General features: G+C 30.5%; 1 protein-coding gene across 2 annotated transcripts in view; it reads right to left on the reverse strand.

Annotated features, from left to right (window-relative positions):
* Positions 1-185: 185 nt before the first annotated feature.
* Positions 186-20,966, reverse strand: part of LOC143230618 (uncharacterized) — a 31,550-nt gene continuing 10,769 nt past the window's right edge. Inside the window, exons 1-5 of one of the 2 annotated variants that reach the window (XM_076464472.1) lie at positions 16,393-16,587; positions 5,086-5,212; positions 2,496-2,638; positions 1,520-1,664; positions 186-1,269 (exon numbers count right to left, since the gene is read on the reverse strand). In XM_076464472.1, coding sequence (XP_076320587.1) covers positions 1,035-1,269; positions 1,520-1,664; positions 2,496-2,638; positions 5,086-5,165 — 603 coding nt within the window. In that variant the 5' untranslated portion in view covers positions 5,166-5,212; positions 16,393-16,587 and the 3' untranslated portion in view covers positions 186-1,034. Of the gene's footprint in view, positions 1,270-1,519; positions 1,665-2,495; positions 2,639-5,085; positions 5,213-16,392; positions 16,588-20,966 lie in introns of those variants that run through there. The other variant, XM_076464471.1, reaches the window with a different exon arrangement.

Here is a 20,966-nt window from a genome sequence, read left to right on the forward strand (position 1 = left end):
AGAAATTCGTGAAAATTAAAAGCAAAACTTATATCATACAAAAACAATAACATCAAAACTAACTTGTATTACTCCTATTATGTGAACCTTTACTGTACAAAAAGTACACGTATCGTCGAGGAAAGAAATTACTAAAGAGTTATTTGTTAAGTAATTTACATTTCCAACTCTTATCATAACGAATGTATTTACTCAGATTTATTTTTAAACAACGCTACACTTTAATCTTTCATGACCTCGCTATTATAAGAACTGTTTTTAAGATTCAGAGGTTTTGTAATTCTGAATGATTAATTAACAACTACTAATTATACTTTTTTTATAAATAGTTTGGAAAAAAATCATTTGAAAATTTTACAGCAATGTTAAACAATGAACAAAATCAAGCTATCGAAAACATGAACCTTTTTCTTTTTTAAACGTTCCACAGAGGCCAAAACATGGTCGTCGGTTCTTTCTTATAAATTTCTACGAATCCCTTTTAATGTTAATCATAACTACAATATTTTTAAACGTGTCTTTCTTTACACGTCTTATGTCAGTTCTTCTGGGATGTAAGCCTTCAGACTACAGTTAATAATGTGAAATAGTTTCCATTTAATGAAAATACGTTAATTACTTCATCTAGTCCCTGCCTATAATATTCACCGTTTTCTGATTCGCTACAAGCTCAACCCAATTTGGCTAAACCTAAAGTTAGACTTGGTTCTCTACCTAAGTGCAGTTTTCTAGTTTCCAATAAAGTCATAGAAACAGAATTGAAAATTACTAACTGCATGCTTCCAGTCTATAAAATTTATATTTGAATGTTATAGTAATATAATACATTAATTTCCCCTTCTGACTGACTATTACCATGAACATTGTAACCATTCCTGACAAGCAGTGTCATTTCTCGTAACGACTAGGGCTAAAGATGGAATTTCGCAGAGGTTGGGTCGTATCTACTGCATCATCATTTATACTAACTGTTGAGAAACTGTACTGTTTTTAACTACGTCTTCTGGTGATTAAATGGGACCCACTGTTGAAACTTAGTACAATGTAATGTACAAGAAAGATATGAAACAAACGAAAATCGTCCATATTAAATTACACGCAGCGGTATTGGCGTTACAAGCTTCCAAACCGTGCGTATAGAGGGGGCAGTGTTCGTGAATCAACGGACCAGTCATTCGATCCATGTAGCTTCGTAGAAATATTCCTGCTTGTTTCCCACAGTATTGGGCAACGTGGTTGTTCTGGCAGTGAACGAAGCTGCTATAAGAGCTGTTAGGAGATATAAAAAAATAGTCTGAAGTGATGTGAAAAAAAATGTTAAACTAGGAGACACAAGTAAAATAATATAAGGTTAGAAGTAAACCAAGAAAAGAACATTATCAAAGGCTTAGAAACTATAACTGCTTCACTTTAACATATATAGCAACTGTACGTTATACTGGCCACGTGCCCCCATTTTATAACGCTTTCCTACACTACTGATTAAGGTACTAGAAACACTACATTCATAAACTCTTACCAACACCATTTTCGAAGACCTTTGTTTACGTCTTCGTCTCCTTCGTTTTCTTTCCGAAATAGTTCGGCTAGTGTTCGGTATTTTTCGGCACATTTCTGTTCATTTAGTGAAACGTTTTTGAAACAGGCGGCATAGCTCAAATATGCTGTAGAAACAGTAATGCTAATATGAGAAAAGTTTCTAACATGTTGGAGTGTATTGAAACAAAAATGTTAATGTGAGAAAAGTTTCTAACATATTGAAGTGTAGTAAAAACAATTATGTTAACATTTATGAGCTCTATTTTTATTCCATGTTGTAATGTTTAGAATAATATTTATCCTAGTGCTTATTGTGAGTAAAAGTATGTTATAGCTCTTAGAGTATGACCTAGTTAGCGCTCAGTGTGACATTAATCTATTAATTTGTGGTCAATTTTACTTTAATCTATTACTTATTGCCCAGTGTCACTTTAATCTATTACTTAGTGGTCACGTGACTTTAATCTAAGTCCATGCTTGTATGTTGTACTCTCTTTAACATACTCTGTGACCTGAACTGTAAAGTTGAAACCTATATCCAAAATATAAGTCTAAAGTTTTATGGGTTTCAATAACCAAAACGTAAAGTTTAGGTGTTATGAGTTTATTCAAACAAAACAAATGTTCAAATGTAAGGTGTTATGAGTTTCCAGTCACAAAACATTAACCTAGAATGTTAAGTTTCGAGAAACAAAACGTAGTCCTAATATGTTAAAACCTTTTTGATAGTGAAATATTTTAAATTTAAGCTATGGTACATTAAATAACTTTTTTTTTTCTATGGAATATTATGTAGATTCATAAGAATTAATTTTCGTGACAACACAACTTATTTTGTCATGGTTTATAGTTTTCCTTGAAAGTTACCCTGTGGAAAAGTAATAATAAAAGCTGTTTAAAAAATAAACATTAAAATGGGTAATATGGACAAGTATGGTAGCTAATCTATAACCCACCTTCTTGCATGGGTCCAGGTAAACATAACTCTTGGATGACTTGGCGGGTCCCATTAACTACATCATGAAAAACCTTTTCTGGTGTCCCCCACGAACATCTGGTCATGTGATCATCTACACAGCCAATACCATGGCGCAACTTTCTGTATAACAACATACAAGTTATGATTCCGTCAGTTCCTTTTGTTTCAAATTTTTATCCGTCTATCTAATTAAATAATTACACTGTCTGTCTTGTATAACTAACAGTGCTTTACTCCATCTATATAGTTTATTGTTTCGCGTGATTGGTTGGCAGTAATTCACACGATGGATGTTAATAGATGCACAACTTTCACTAATATTATACAAGTGTAATTTTAAAAGGATAGTATTATGTTAAACTGACCCTTCTCTGATGAATTTGTTTCTCTCGGATATCGGAGAAAATATGAACGATGGATATCTGAAACAGTCGTTTGAACTGGTGGACTAAAGAGAACAGCAAATTAACATCTCTCTTTCACAAATAATTCTCGGGCTACTCTAATCGACTAATGGTATTTGACTTTAACTCTTATATCGCACCCATAGAGCCAACGTGTTAAACCATCAGATTTACAAACCGGCACGCTAACCACTAGGCTACTACGCCTATCCTATCTTTGATAGAAAAATCTAATTTATAGCGAGGCAAGTAGGTTCCTTCAGATATCGTATTAATTTACCTGATTAAAGGAACCAGTTTTATTTCACTTTGTTTGTTTCATTAGTCTTTAATAACAGTTTATCGAGTATGACTACAGAGCAAATCTTTCCATAAAAATAAAACAAAACCGAATTTGAAAATAGCTCTTCAAAAATCTAGTGAAATTACAGGGAAAGAAAAACGAGAAAATCTGTGTCTGTTTAAAGCTTCAAACGTTTCTTTACTTCCACTGTTGTACAAATAATTGATTATCGTTTAGAGGCGAACAATCGTGTTCGCAACACACTCTGTGACAGCTGTTTCCTGGTCTTTTAAATACAATGTTATCTTTCATTGTACCAACACCAATTATTCGATCCAAACGCATTATGTCCCAATATAGCGTGGGAGACACGAGGTGCGTTTCATTAAATAGTAAAGTTCCTTGAAGATGCAGACATAAGATATTTTTTAATAAGAGTTTCGTTACTGGTCATATAATAAAGCTATCTTGACACACAAATGACTAACCGTTGGGTATAAGTCTCCATGTAGCCCAGCAGTAAGACTGGAGCTTATAATGCTAAAATTATGGTTTCGATACTCGCGTTTATAGTTCATTATGTACCAAAGCGATTAAAAGCAAAATTATTGGTCATATAAATAACAAGGTACTGTCATATATTGTCATATATAACAAGATACTGGCTACATAGTAAAAGCAAACAAAACTATTGGTCATGAAATAACCAGGTACTGGCGACAAACAAAATATTGGTCATATAATAACAAAACAATGGCTACATGTAAATAGTAAACAAAACTATTAGTTTTATAATAAAAGGGTACTGGCCACATATTAACAAAAAATAAAATTATTGGTCCTATAATAATGGGCACCGATTACCTGGTAATATGAAACAAAATTACTGATCATATAATAACAACGTACTAGCTGCATAATAACAGCAAAAAAAAATAATTATTTGTCATATAATAACAAGGTACTGGCAAAGTAGTGTTAGTAAACAAAATTATTGGTGATATAAAATCAAAACAGTGGCTATATAGTAATAATAAACAAAACTATTGGTCACATAATAACAAGAGTAAACAAAATTATTGGTTATATAACAACAGGGTACTGGCTACATAATATAAGAAAACAAAATTATTGGTCATATAATAACAAGGTACTACTGCCTACATAGTAATAGTGAACAAAATTACTGGTCATATAATAAGAAGATACTGGCTACGTAGAAATAGTAAACAAAATTATTGGTCATATAATAGAAAGGAACTGGTTACAAAGTAATAGTAAACAAAATTATTGGCCATATAATAACCAGGTACTGGCTACATAGTAATAGTAAATAAAATTATTCCTGATATAAAATCAAGACAGAAGCTACATAGTAATAGTAAACAAAACTATTGGTCATATAATAACAAGGTCCTGGCTACATAGTGAAACTGAGTATTATCAACCATATTATAGAAGTCAAACTGTTGTATCTACCATATTGTTGAGTGAAACTAACATGTATCTATGTAGCATATTGTAAAAGTCAAAATAAGTTGTGTCTATCACATTCTAAAAATCAAACTAAGTTTTATCTATCATATTTTAGAAATCGAACTAACTTGTACCTACCATATTGTTGAAGCCAAACTAAGTTCTATCTATCATATTGTAGAAGTGAAACTAACTTGTATTTACCACATTGTAGATGTCCAACTAACTTATTTCTATTCTATTGTAGAAGTCAAACTAAGTTGTTTATATCTTATTATAGAAGTCAATCTAAGTTTTATTTACCAACTTGTAGAAGTCAAAACAATATCAACACATTTCAGTTCCTGGAAGAGCTATAATGCAGCTTTAGGACTATGAAGATGTTAATTGATCAATATACTTACTCACAGACAAGAAGAAGTTCTTTCCTGGTTGAAGGTAAAGCCAGGTTATCACTTTGCGTCACTCCCTGTAAAATCACCATGCAGTGGACTAACTCTTCTTTTGTACATCTTGACCCACTTCGTAACCCTAAAATAATGTAAATTAATTTAATGTTATATATGCAATACAGGATAATACATCAAAATACACTCTTTCTATATATTGCCTACAACAATAATATATTTTAAATATAGACTACAAAAACACTTTTTCTTCATTATCACCAACACAAATATTCTATTGTTGACTATATACTACAAGAACTCTTTCTACATTATCACCTACTACAAGAGTCTATTGTTAAATATAGACTACAAGAACACTTTTTCTATATTATCCCCAACAACAATCAGTGATGACGTGAAAACCCACTTGAAAAAATATATATTTGTAAAAACGGCTGGTTTGGGTTGAGAAAAAAATTTATGTAGAGGAGCGAACAACGTTTCGACCTTCTTCGGTCATCGTCAGGTTCACAAAGAAAGAAAGAGGTAACTGACCGATAGCTGACCACATGTTTGAAGGGGGTTGTGTAATTGAGTGTAGGAATGTAGAGGGCGTGCTCAGATGTTTGATTATATTATTAATATAGGTATAAAGGTGTTCCTTTGTATTGGTTTATTTTGAGCTTGAGAAAACGTGTGAATGTGACTTTATGTTCTGTGAATCTCGTCTCCATTTTTCTGCTTGTTTCTCCAGTATAGAAGTCGTGGCAGTTGTTGCATTTTATTTTATAAATTATGTTGGTGTGATGTTTGTCAGTGTAGTTTTTACATAGTATAGACCTAAGTTTTGTGTCTGGGTTTTGAATAAATTTGGTATTAACTGGAATGTCATATTTTGTTACTAGTTTTTGCCAAATGTTGGTTATTTTTCTGTTGATGTCAGGAATATATATATGGTATGCAGCAGTATATGGTTTAGTGATTTTTTAATTCGTGGGATATATTTACTTTTGTTGGTTGATTTTGCTTTCTGTCTAGGTGTGTGCGTATAATGTTTTCTACAGTTTGTGAAGGAAACTTATTGATGTTGATGAAGTATTGTTTTATTTTGTCTAATTCATCGTTAATTTTATCTGGTGAGCATAGTTTTATGGCTGTGTTTATTTGGTTTCTTAGTATATTGAGTTTTTGTTTTGTTTCATGTGCTGAGTCCCAAGGAATGTATAGTCCAGTATGGGTGATTTTTCGGTGGATTTCTGTTTTAAATTGTGTATCGGTTCTTGTAATTTTGAGGTCAAGAAATGATATTTGATTGCTTTCTTCCTGTTCACATGTGAAGTTAATGTTGGATTGTATAGAGTTAATGTGATTGAAAAAAATTAAGTGTGTGTTCTGTAGATGTGAATTCCGCAACCGTGTCATCTACATATCTGTACCAGTATAGTGGTGGATGTAATGCTGTGTTAATTGCTTGTGTTTCAACTTGTGTCATAAAAATATTGGCTAGAACTGGTGGTACTGGGTTGCTCATGCTTAGGCCATTTGTTTGTATGTAGTTGCGGTTTTTGAACATGAAGTTTGTCTTCATCGTGATGAATTCTATGAGGGTTGCTAATTGGTTGCTGGGAATGTCTATTGATGGGTTAGGGTTTCGGATACAGAGTTCTAAGGCTATCTTGCAGGCTTCAGCGATTGAGACTTCTGTAAAGAGGGATATAACATCGAAACTGGCCATTAAGGCTTTATGATTAAGTTGATTAAGATTAGACTTGAAATTAAAAGAGTCTTTGATGAATGAGCTGGCTGACGTTACATATTTGGAGAATGGCCATGCTATGAATTTACCAAGATTGTAATTAAACGATTCATATATGGACATTATTGGTCGTAATGAACAATCTGGTTTATGAGGTTTGGGGATACCGTACATTTGTGATGTGCGTAAGTAGGTCTTCCTTAGGTTGGAATAAAGTGTTTTTGAAATTGTGTTGGCTTTTTTAATTTTTAGTAGTATTTTGTTTAGTTGCATTTCGTGTGTCTTTGTTGGAATTGTGTGTATTGGTTTAAATTTGTTTGTGTATTGTAGGATGTTCTTCATTTTTTGGATGTATTCATTCGTGTTCATTACGACTATAACGTTTCCTTTATCTGCTTTTAGAATTTTTATGTTTTTGTCTTGTTTTAGGTTTTTAATGAAATTAATGTCTCTTTTTGTCAGATTGGTTTTTAGTTTTCTGTTTTGTGAAATTATGTTGATGGTTTTGGGAGAAAATTCTTTGAAAAAAATCGTTTAAGATGTTGTTTTTAGATGTTTCTGGAAAATATAATTTTTTTAATTTTTTCTGGGAAGTTTGTTTGTTGGATGTCAATAAAATTGTCGAATTTGTCTTCTTTCTGTTGGTTGTTTTCGGTTGTTTTCTTGTTTTTGTTTTCGGTAGAAAGTATCACAAGTCTCCTGGCTAGGTCTTCTAAACATGTTTTAATTTTTAAGGTGGGAATGTACCTAGGTGCTATCGCGAAGATGAGTCCTTTGTTAAGTAGATGTATCTTGTCTGTGTTTAACTGTCAGTCAGATCTGTTAATTTTGAGGTCAGTCAATGGTTTGTTGTGTTGGTGTTTTTCCTGTTGTTTACATCTTAGTTTCTCTAGTTTTTTGTTGTACCAGATCTTTTTGTCCCTGTTGTTCCTAGTGTTGATTTGGTTGATGTTTCGTTGTATAAGTCTGTAAATCTCTGGTTTAATACAACATGCCAGTTGATGGTCTAGGTTCATTTTGTGTAACTGTAAGTCATATAGTTCTTTGTATTTCATGTTCAACATGGCGTTAAGTAGTTTTTTTCTGTAAATTTTGGATAACGTTTGTGCATTGATTAAAATTTTTTGATAGTTAGGGGTTAGTTGTTCCTTGTTCAATAAAATAGATGTCATCAATTTATAATTCTTTGGTTTAAGTTTCATAGTTTCTTTACGATCGTATGAGCGTGTACTGTTAATAGTGGTGTAATGTGTGTTAGTTCAGACATAATGGTTACATAGATAAGTACAAATACACGATTATAATCAAACATCTAAGCACGCCCTCTACATTCCGACACTCAATTATACAATCCCCTTTAAACATGTGGTCAGCTGTCGGTCATTTACCTCTTTCTCTCTTTCTTTGTGAACCTGACGATGACCGAAGAGGGTTGAAACGCTGTTCGCTCCTCTACATAATTTTCTCAAACCATACCAGCTGTTTTTAAATATATATTTATCCCTAACAACAATACTCTATTGATAACTATGGACAACAAGAGCACTCTTTCAATATCATCATCTACAACAACAGTGTTTAGTTAACTAATGACTGCAAAAACACTCTTTCTATATCGTCACATACAACAATACTCTATTGATAACTATGGACAACAAGAGCACTCTTTCAACATCATCATCTACAACAACAGTGTTTAGTTAACTAATGACTGCAAAAACACTCTTTCTATATCGTCACATACAACAATACTCTATTGTTAACTATACACTATAAGAAAACTTTCAATGTCATCAGCTACAACAATATATTTTACTAACTATTGACAGCAAAAACACTTTCTATATCATCAACTACAATAACACTCTTTAAATATCATCGTCTACAACAAATCTCTATTGTTGTCTATAGACTACAAGAACACTTTTAGTATCATAATCTACAACAATACTCCATTGTTAACTATAGACTACAAGAACAGTGTTTCTATATTATCACCTACAACAATAATCTTGTTAACTATAATCTACAAGAACACTATTTCAATATCTATAACAATACTCTTTTGTTTACTACAGACTACAAGAACACTCTTTTAGTATTATCCATTACAACAAAACTCTATTTTTAACTACAAACTTCAAGAACACTCTTTCTATACTAATACCCACAAGAATACTGTATAGTAAACTATAGACTACAAGAACACTCTTTCTATATCATCACCTTCAACAATACTCCATTGTTAACTATAGACTGCAATGACAATCTTTCAATATCATCTACAACAATACTTTGTTATTAACTATAGACAACAACAACAATATTAATATATTATCACCTACAACAATACTCTGACGATAACTATAGACTACAATGAGACTTTTTCAGTATCATCTACAACAATATACTGTTGTTAACTATAGACGACAAGGACACTCATTCTAAATTATGAACTACAACGATGTTCTGTTGTTGACTATAGTCTTCAAGAACAATCTTTTAGTATTATAAATAACAACAATACTCTTTCCTTAACTACTGACTGCAAGAACATTTTCTATATTATCATCTACAACAATACATTATTGTTAACTATAGAATACAGGAACACTCTTTCAATATCATTATAAAAATACTCTATTTTGAATTATAGATTATAGAACACTCGTTCTATATTATCAACTAGAACAACACTTTGTTATTAACTATAGACTACAAGAACAGTCATTCTATGTTATCACCTACAACAATACTCTATTGTTAACTGTACTTTAGAAGAACGCTCTTTCAATGTCATCATCTACAGTAATACTCTTTTGCAACTATTGATTGCAAGAATACTCTTTCAATATCACCTACAACAATACACTATTGTTAACTATAGACAACAAGAATACTGATTCCATATTATCAACTACAACGATGCTCTGTTGTTAACTAGAATCTAGAAGAACACTTTTTCTATATTAATACCTACAACAATACTCTATAGTAAACTATGGAGTACAAGAACACTGTTTCTATATTATCAACTACAACAATACTTTATTGTTAACTATAGAATACATGAACACCCCTTCAGCATTATGATCTACAACAATACTTTAGTGTTCATTATAGAGTACAAGAACACTGTTTCTGTATTATCAACTACAACAATACTCTGATATGAACTACAGACACAAGAACAGTCTTTCAATATCATTACTCACAACAACACTCTATTGTTAACTATAGACTACAAGAACACTCTTTTAGTATTGTCATCTACAACAATACTTTATTGTTAACTCTAGACGACAACAATACTCATTATCAAGCACAACGATGCGCTATTGTTAACTATAGACTACAAGAACAGTCTTTCTATGTTATCACTTACAACAATACTCTATTGTTAATTATACACTACAAGTACTCTCTTTCAACGTCGTCATGTAGAAAAATACTTTATTCTTTACTGTTGACTGCAAGAAAACTCATTCTATATCATCACCAACAACAATACACTATTGTTAACTATAGACGAGGGGAACACTCATTCTACATAATCAACTACAACGATGCTCTATTGTTAATAATAGGCTATACGAACGCGCTATCTATATTAATACCCAGAACAATACTCTATAGTGAATTATATATTACAAGAACATTATTTCTATATTATCGCCTACAATAATACTCTATTGTTTACTACAGACTAAAAGAACACTCTTTCAATATCATCATCTACAACAATACTCTTTTTTAACTATTATATGCAATAATATCATTTATTTTTGTATCATTACCTACAACAATGCTCTTTGTTAACTATAGACTACAAGGACACTCTTTCTATGTACCAAAAACAATACACAATTGTTAACTGTATACGACAAGAACACTCATTCTATATATTCAAGTACACGATGCTCTATTGTTAATAACAGGCTACAAGAACACTTTTTTTCCATATTAATACCCACAAAAATACTCTATAGTAAACTATTGAATTCAAGAAAACTTTGTATATTATAGAGTACAACAATAATCTATTGTTAACTATAGACTACAAGAACACTCTTTTAGTATTATGATATTGAACAATAGCTTATTGTTAAATATAGACAACAAGAACACTCTTTCAATGTCATCATCTACAACAATACTCTTTTGTTAACTATTCTATGCAAGAACACTCTTTGTGTATCATAACCTACAACAATAATCTGTTATAAACTATAGACAACAAGAACAGTCTTTCAGTATTATCATCTACAATAATACTATATTTTTAACTATGGACTTGAAGAACACTGTTTCTATATCATCTTCTACAACAATACTCTACAGTTAACTATACACTATAAAAACACTCTTTCAATATCATCATCTACAACAATACTTTAATGCTAACTATAGACTACAAAAACACTCTTTCTATGTCATTACCTTCAGCAATATTCTATAGTTAACTCTAGACTACAAGGAAACTCTTTCAATATAACAAACAACAATACTCTATTTTAAACTATAGACTACAAAAACACTTTTGCTGTATCATTACCTCCAACAATACTCCATTCTTAACTCTAGACTATAAGGACACTCTTTCAGTATTATCTAGAACAACACTATTTTATTAATTATTAATTGCAAGAACACTCTTTCTATATATCATCAGCTACAACAATACTCTATTTTGAACTATATACTATAACGAAACTCTTTCAATATAATCTACAACAATACTCTTTTGTTAACTATAGAGGACAAGAATAATCTTTCAATATCATCACCTACAACAATTCTCTGATGTTAAGTATAGACTACAAGGAGACTTTTTCAGTATCATCTATAACAATATATTATTGTTAACTATAGACGACAAGGACACTCATTCTACATTATGAAATACAACGTTGCTATATAGTTGACTATAGACTTCAAGAACATTCTTTTAGTATTATCCATTACAACAATACTATTTCCTTAACTATTGACTGCGAGAACATTTTGTATATCATCACCTACAACAATACTATACGAGTATTGTTAACTATAGACTACAAGAACACTCTTTCTGTGTCATCATCTACAACAATACTTTATTGTTTACTTTCGACCATAGTCTTTAAGAACTCTTTCAATATCGTTATCTACAATAATTTTCCATTTCTAACAATAGACTACAAGAACAGTCTTTCAATATCATCATACACAACAATACTCTGTTGTTAACTATAGAGTGCAAGAACACTTTTTTAGTATTATCATCTACAACAATACTTGATTGTTAACTATAGACTACAAGAACACTCTTTTAGTATTATCATCTACAACAATGCTTCATTGTTTAATATAGACTACAAGAACACTTTTTAAATATCATGTGCAACAATACACTATTTTTAACTGCAGACAACAAGAACACTTATTCCATATTATAAACTACAACGATGATGTGTTGTTAACGGTACTTTAGAAGAACACTCTTTCAATGTTAACATCTACAACAATACTCTATTGTCAACTATAGTCTAGAAGAACACTCTTTTAGTGTTATCATTCACAACAATACTTTACTGTTAAGTATAGACTTCAAGAAAATCCTTTCAATATCGTCATCTACAATAATACTCCATTTTAAACAATAGAACAAGAACACTGTTTCTATATCATCACCTACAACAATATCCTCCTGTTTACTTTATACTACAAGGAAACTCAATATCATCTACAACAACACTCTATTGTTAACTATACACTACAAAAACGCCCTTTAAATATCATCATATACAAGAATACTGTATTTTTACCTATAGACTACAAAAACACTCTTTCTATATCATTACCTTCAACAGTACTCTATAGTTAACTCTAGACTACAAGGAAACTCTTTGAATATCACAAACAACAACACTCTATTTTAAACTATAGACTACAAAAACACTTTTTCTGTATCATTACCTCCAACAATACTCCATTCTTAACTCTAGACTATAAGGACACTCTTTCAGTATTATCTAGAACAACACTATTTTATTAATTATTGACTGCAAGAACTCTCTATATCATCATTTACAGCAATACTCTTTTGTTAACTATTGATTCCACGAACACTCTTTGAATATTATCATCTACAACAATACCCTATTGTTAACTGTAGACTATAAGAACACTCTTTCAGTATCGTAATCTATAATAATATTTTATTTTAACTCTAGACAACAAGAACCCTCATTCTATATTATCAACGACAATGATGCTCTATTGTTAACTAGAGTGTAGAAGAACACTCATTCTATATTAATACCCACAACAATACTCTATAGTGACTCCAGACTGCAAGAACACTTTCTATATTATCAAATACAACAATACTCTGATATTTATATGCAAAAACGGCTCGTTTGGGCTGAGAAAATATTTTACATAGAAGGTCGAAACGTTCTTCGCTCTTCTATGTAAAATATTTTCTCAACCCAAACGAGCCGTTTTTGCATATAAATTTCTCAACAAGTGGGTTTCTCGACATCACTGAATACTCTGATATGAAGTATAGACTTTAAGAATACTCTTTCAATGTCGTCATCTACAATAATACTCTGTTGTTAACTGTACACTACAAGGACACTATTTCAATATCATCTTCTACAACAATAATTTATTGTTAACTACAGAATACAAGAACACTTTCAGTATTATGATCTACAACAATACATTTTTGTTAACTATGGTTTTCAAAAACACTTTTCAACATCATCATCTACGACAATAGTGTTTTGTTAACTATTGACTGGAAAAAACACTCTTTCTATATCGTCACCTACAAAAACACTCTATTCTTAACTATACACTACAAAAACACTCTTTCAATATCAATATCTACAACAATACTTTCTTTTTAACTATAGACGACAAGAACACTCTTTCTATATTATCACCTAACACAACAATCTGTTGATAACTGTAGAATTCAAGGACACTTTTCAATATCATCTACAACAATACACTATTGTTAACTATAAATGACAAGAATAATCATTCCATATTATTAACCACAACCATGCTCTATTTTTAACTATAGACTACAAGAACACTCTTTCTATATCATCAATCCAACAATACTCCATTTTTAACTATAAACAACAAGAACACTCTTTCAATATCACAAACAACAATAATCTATATATTGTTAACTATAGTCTTCAAAAACACTTTTCAACACCATCATATACAATAATACACTATTGTTAACTATAAACGACAAGAACACTCTTTTTATATTAATACACACAACAATACTCTATAGCAAACTATAGACTACAAGCACACTATTTCTATATCATCACCTACAACAATACTCTATTGTAAACTATACACTACAAGAACACTATTTGAATATCAACATCCACAACAATACTCTGTTGTTAGCTATAGACTACAAGAACAGTTTTTTAGTATTATACATTACAACAATACTCTTTTGTTAACTATTGACTGCAAGAACACTTTCAATATCATCATCTACAACAACACTCTATTTTCAAATATAGGCTATAAGACACTTTCTATATTTTCAACTAGAATAATACTCTGTTATTTACTATAAACTACACGAACAGTCTTTCTAAGTTATCACCTACAACAATTCCCTTTTGTTAACTATTGACTGCTATAACACTCTTTCTATATCATCATCTACAACAATACTCTATTGTTATCTGTACACTTCAAGAACTCTCTTTCAATATCATCATCTACTACAATACTCTTGTTAACTATTGACTGCAAGAATACTCTTTCTATATTAATACCTACAACAACACTCTATATTAAACTATTGACTGCAAGAACACTCTTTCAATATCATCATCTACAACAATACTATATTGTTAACTACAGACTAAAAGAACACTCTTTCAATATCATCATCTACAACAATACTCTGTTGTTAAATATAGACTACAAGGACACTCTTTCAATATTATCAACTAGAACGATGCTCTATTGTTAACTATAGGCTACAAGAACACTCTTTATATATTAATACCTACAACAATACTCTATACTAAACTATAGACCACAAGAACACTCTTTCTATATTATCAACTACAACAATACTTTATTGTTAACTACAGACTAGAAGAACACTTTTTCTATATCATTACCTATCACAATATTTTTTATTAGAATTTTAAAATCGATTTTACGTTAGAAAAACACTCTCCTTAGATTACCGGCCTCAACAGAACGTTTTTACAAAAAGCTAGCTTTAAACTCTTATGTCCAATTTCTTTCACAACATAGGTTAGTGGAAGTGAGGTGAAAGTCTTATTTTCAATCTCTTTCTCTTTACACTTTGTGACGTTTTCCTTTGTTTGGTGATACAGAACTATGCTGAGTAAAAACTTTCGTGTTTTGAAATAGTCTTACTTCACTTTGTTTTTCACATTTCAGTCAGTTTGAAAGTTGGTCGAACAGCACGTTAAAAATTAGTGTAGATCACGTCTCGACAGTTTAAACTAAAATGTTTGGCTGAACTGTGATATCTTCCGGTTTCTATTCAACCAATAAGACTAGCTACGACAGCAACACGGAATAGTTTGTCAGTAGACTTATCTCCACTTCAAGGGAGTAAATGCATCGAACATTCTACAAATATTTGTTCTGCTGTTTGGCTTCGAATCTTTCTAATACCGAGTTTCATTCCGAACCCATTTAGGATGAAGAACAAACACCATATTCCCGTTCGTAGAGGTGTTACAAGGAAAGAAAAAATACGCTTGTTACTAGCGATATTACATGTAATCATCACGAGATGCATTACTAAAAGTGTTGTTAAATTTGTTTGGTTTTGAATTCGCGCAAAGCTACACGAGGGCTATCTACGCTAGCCGTCCCAAATTTAGCAGTGTAAGACTAGAGGGAAGGCAGTTAGTCATCATCACCCACCGCCAACTCCTAGGCTACTCTTTTACCAACAAATAGTGGGATTGACGGTCACATTATAACGCCGCCACGGCTGAAAGGGCGAGCATGTTTGGTGGGACGAGTCGAACGCCTTAACACACCTGGCCATGCCGAGCGTTATTAAGGGGACACTGAAAAAAATCGCTTTCGCAGTCACCTTGTGTAAATAATGTTATACGAAACGGTAGGGTAAACAAGTTTAGTACCTCTAAACAACTTACAATTTGTTGCTGTTAGGGACAACAAACGAACGAACAAGTATTGAACGAATAAATAAGTAAAAACTCCGAAGTTGATAAAATAAATAAATTAGTCTTGTATAAAAAAGCAATTTTAAAAACTGTGAAAGTAATTTATTTACGTTGTAAACGCTGTATTTGTAGACAGTTGATTCACAACGACTACAGAAACATTTTTGATGGACAAGTTTGTTCCTGGCTTCATAAAGAGCTTTTGTTCGAAACGACAACAAGTAAATAGATTACTATTATAGTTTTTAAAAGTTAATTTTTCTCTATAATACAAATTTAAAACTACAACTAGGGTTTACTATTTCTATCTTGGTTAATTATGTAGAAATAATTTATTAAACTATCACTTACAGCAAGTCAAACATCAAACATTAGTTTCAGGTAGAAATGTTTTTCATAGGCTAAAATTCACAAGAACACGTAACTGGATCAATTAGTTTCACTAAATTAGTATCTATGGATTTAAAAACATAACTAGAACCTTCAAATATCGTATATTCTTTTATCACGTTGTTTAAAATCTGATGAAATGAAACTAAGTTTAAATTCAAAATAATTTAACTTGTCTTACGTTATCATGCACAGTAGCGCCGCCACTGATCATGCAATTCTAAGAAAATTAATTCTAAATTTTTTAATTCTGTTTCTTCAAAGATTGCAAAGGTAACGGAACTGACAAAAATAATACATGAATAATTGTACTTTATATTATTTCTAAAGTTTTATTATTTCTCAATACGTTGTTTTCTCAGATTTAATATAAAAGGTATTTAGTGCGGGAAGTGTGTGTGTACTTACTATAACTGTCTTTCATTGTGATTCTGTTTCTTTCCCTAAAATAATAAATTGTTTTATCCAGAAATAGAAATTACAAGGAATAACAGCCTTGAATCTGCATCAAGAGAGTTGATTTCAACACAGACAACTGTGGTAATTTTGACTTTCTAAAAAGTATGCAGACTTTTCTAAGCCTGAATTCCCACACATTTACTTTGTAACTTTACTCTCCTCGTGTTAGAAAGTTAACCCTAAACGACTTACACTCGGAATATTTTTTTCTTTAAGGAATGTTTTGCCATTTATTTTAATGAATTCTGGTTGTAATTTTGGTATGCCATCTGAAATATAATTAGTCGTTGACTGCCCCGCTCCAAAACTTTAAAATAGACTACTTTATTTCTCCAACCTATTTGTAATTATATTAAAATATCTTTCCACAATATTGGAATAATGGTTAATTACTTTTTTCTATATATAGATTAACTTTTTAATAAAATTTTAAAGCAGTGCAAAGCAACCAAAACTCGTTGGTTCTGTCAATATTGACAAGATACTCTTGAAGAAGCTTAACTGTATATTAATATCATAATGATAATAACACGTTTCAAATCTTCTGATTACTCAATTGTGAAAGCAATATTCTGAAAATATTGTAATACAGTAACACTAATGTACAATGTACTGAAAATATTGTGATACAATAACACTAATGTATAATATACTGAAGATGTTGTAATACAGTAACACTAATGTATAATATACTGAATATATTGTAATACAGCAACACTAATGTATAATACACTGAAGATATTGTAATACAATAACACTAATGTATAAAATACTGAATATATTGTAATACAGTCACTAATGTATAATATACTGAATATATTGTAACAACTCATCTGTTTTAACAATATTACCTGTAACAACTTGTCCGTTTTAACAATATTATCCCTAACAACTTGTCTATTTTAACAATATCAGCTGTAGGAACTTGTCTGTTTTAACGATATCAGCTGTAGGAACTTGTCTGTTTTAACAATATTAGCATCTTATCCGTTTTACAAAATTATTACCTGTAACAACTTATCTATTTTAACAATATTTCCTGTAACAATTTGTCCCTTTTAACAACATTATACCTAACAACTTCTTTGTTTTAACAATATTCCTTGTAAAAAATTGTCCCTTTGAACAATATTATCCCTAACATCTCGTCTGTTTTAATAATATTACACATAACAGTCAGTCAGTTTTAACACTATTAACCATAAAAACTTACCTGATTTCACATATTACCTGCAGCAACTCCTCTATTTTAACAAAATTACGTACCTGTAACAAGGTGTACATTTTAGCAATATTACTTGTAAAAACCTTGTCTGTCTTAACAATGTTACACGTAACGACTCGTCTGTTTTAACAATATTACCTGTAACTATTTGTCTCTTTTAACGATACTGCAGCTAACAACTTCTCTGTTTTAATTATAACAGCTGTAACAACATGTCTGTTTAAAAATATCAGCTGTAACAATTTGTCTGTTTTAACAACATTACAATTAAAATATATTTCCATCTTTAGCGGTCTTGATATCAAATGAACACATTATTTGCTATATACATTATAAATATATACTATAAATTTCAAGAACTAAACATAGTGTACATTCGTTGACAACTCTGTAAATTACTTTTGGGTAACCTGCATCTCTGTTATTAAAAACTCATCAAAAGTTGGTACTAAAGTTCTTTAATTTTTTCATTGTAGAAATAATACTAATGGTGAATATAGTAAACTAAACTCGACAAATTAGAACAGAAATCAATTAAATCCAGACTGTAAGTAAATACCTACATATTGTTTATAAATAAATAAAGTATATACAGTATGAATACTTTATTAAACGTACTGCTATTGCGATTACTAATTCTAGTTTTGTGCAACTTTTTGTAATTGTTGTTATTATAGACTAGCGAAAGCATTTTTCATCGTAGGAATAACAAATATCACAGTAAAACTCAACTAATTACAACATGAATGTGCTCTCGACTACCCGATTCAGTTTCGAGATTTCCCTCCTCTCAATCTCAACACACTACGAGTACTGACGTGAAGATCTAACGAAATTACAAACCGGATCAGCAGAATTGTCTTCATATAATAGATTAAAAGAACCTACGATTCCTTGTTTTTATCGTCGTCCTAGGATTTTTTTTTTATTCAGAGGACGCAGTAATCTCCTCCTATGTTTTCCCTTTGTGAATGAAACGAGCATGTAAAAGTAGATCGTCAGTTTACTTCTTCTAACTGTAAACAGTTCATGTTACTTTTCTAAATGACAAACTGTAAACAGTTTGCTACTTGTTTCAAATGGCAAACTGTAAGCAGTTTATGTTACGTGTTCTAATTGACAAAATGAAAACAGTTTATATTACTTTTTCCAACTGACAAACTATAAACAGTTTATGTTACGTGTTGTAACTGATGAACTATAAACAGTTTATGTTACTTTTTTAAATGACAAACTGTAGAAAGTTTATAATACTTTTTTCTAACTGAAAAACTGTCAACACTTTATGTTACATTTTCTAACTGACAAACTGTAAACAGTTTATTTTACTTTTTCTAACTCACAAATAATAAACAGTTTATGTTACTTGTTCTAACTGACAAACTATGAATAGATTACATTACTTGTTCTAACTGAAAAACGGTAAACAGTTTATATCACTTGTTTTAACTGACAAACTATAAACAGTTTATGTTACTTGTTCTAACTGACAAACTGTAAAATGTTTATAATACTCTTTCTAATAGAAAAACTGCCAACACTTAACGTTACTTTTTCTATCTGACAAACTATAAACAGCTTCTATTACTTTTTCTAACTGACAAACTCTAAACAGTTTATGTTACCTGTTGTAACTGACAAACTGTAAACAGATTACATTACTTGTTCAAACTGACAAAACGGTAAACAGTTTATGTTACTTGTTTTAACTGAAAAAACTATGAAAAGTTTATGTTACTTGTTCTAACTGATAATTTGTAAAAAGTTTGTTCCTATTTTTAACTCAAAACTATAAATTGTTGAGGTTACTTGTTCTAACTGACAAACTGTAAACAGTTTATGTTACTTATTCTTGCTGTTATTTTCTTCAAATGACAAAGTAAAAACTGTTTATGTTACGTTTTATAACTGGCAAAGCGTAAACAGATTGCATTATTTGTTTTAACTGAAAAACGATAAACAGTTTATGTTACTTGTTCTAACTCACAAACTGTAAACACTTGGTATTACTATTTCAAAATGACAAAGTATAAACCATTTATGTTACTTTTTCTAACTGACAAACTGCGAACAGTTTATGGTACTTGTTCTAACTGATAAACTGTAACTTGTTTATGTTACATGTTATAACTCATAAACTGTAAATGATTTGTTACTTTCTCTATATAACAAACTGTAAACAGTTGATGTTACTTGTTATAACTGACAAACTATAAACAATTTCGGCTACTTGTACTAAAGGAAAAACTATAAACAGTTTATGTGACGTGTTTTAATTGACAAACTGTAAACAGTTTACATTACTTTTTCTACATAACAAACTATAAACGGATTATGTTACTTTTTCAACTGGCAAACTGTAAAATGTTTATAATACTTTCTCTAACTCAAAAACCGCCAACGCTTTATGTTACTTTTTCTAACTGAAAATGTTTATAATACTTTTTTAACAGAAATACTGCCAACACTTAACGTTACTTTTTCCAACTGACAAAGTGCAAGTTGTTTATGTTACTCGTTCTAACTGATAATTTAAAAAGAGTTTGTTACTTTTTCTAACTCAAAACTATAAATTGTTTAGGATACTTGTTCTAACTGACAAATTGTAAACTGTTTATGTTACTTTTTCTAAATGACAAAGAGTTTATTTTATTTTTCTAACTCACAAACTCTAAACAGTTTATGTTACTTTTTCTAACTGACAAACTGTAAAATGTTTATAATACTTTTTCTAACAGAAAAACTGCCAACACTTAACGTTACTTTTTCCAACTGAGAAACTATAAACAAATTACATTACTTGTTCTAACTTTAAAACGGTAAACAGTTTATGTTACTTGTTTTAACTAAC

The sequence above is a fragment of the Tachypleus tridentatus genome, chromosome 10 (genome assembly GCF_004210375.1).
Source record: "Tachypleus tridentatus isolate NWPU-2018 chromosome 10, ASM421037v1, whole genome shotgun sequence".
NCBI lineage: Eukaryota > Metazoa > Arthropoda > Merostomata > Xiphosura > Limulidae > Tachypleus > Tachypleus tridentatus.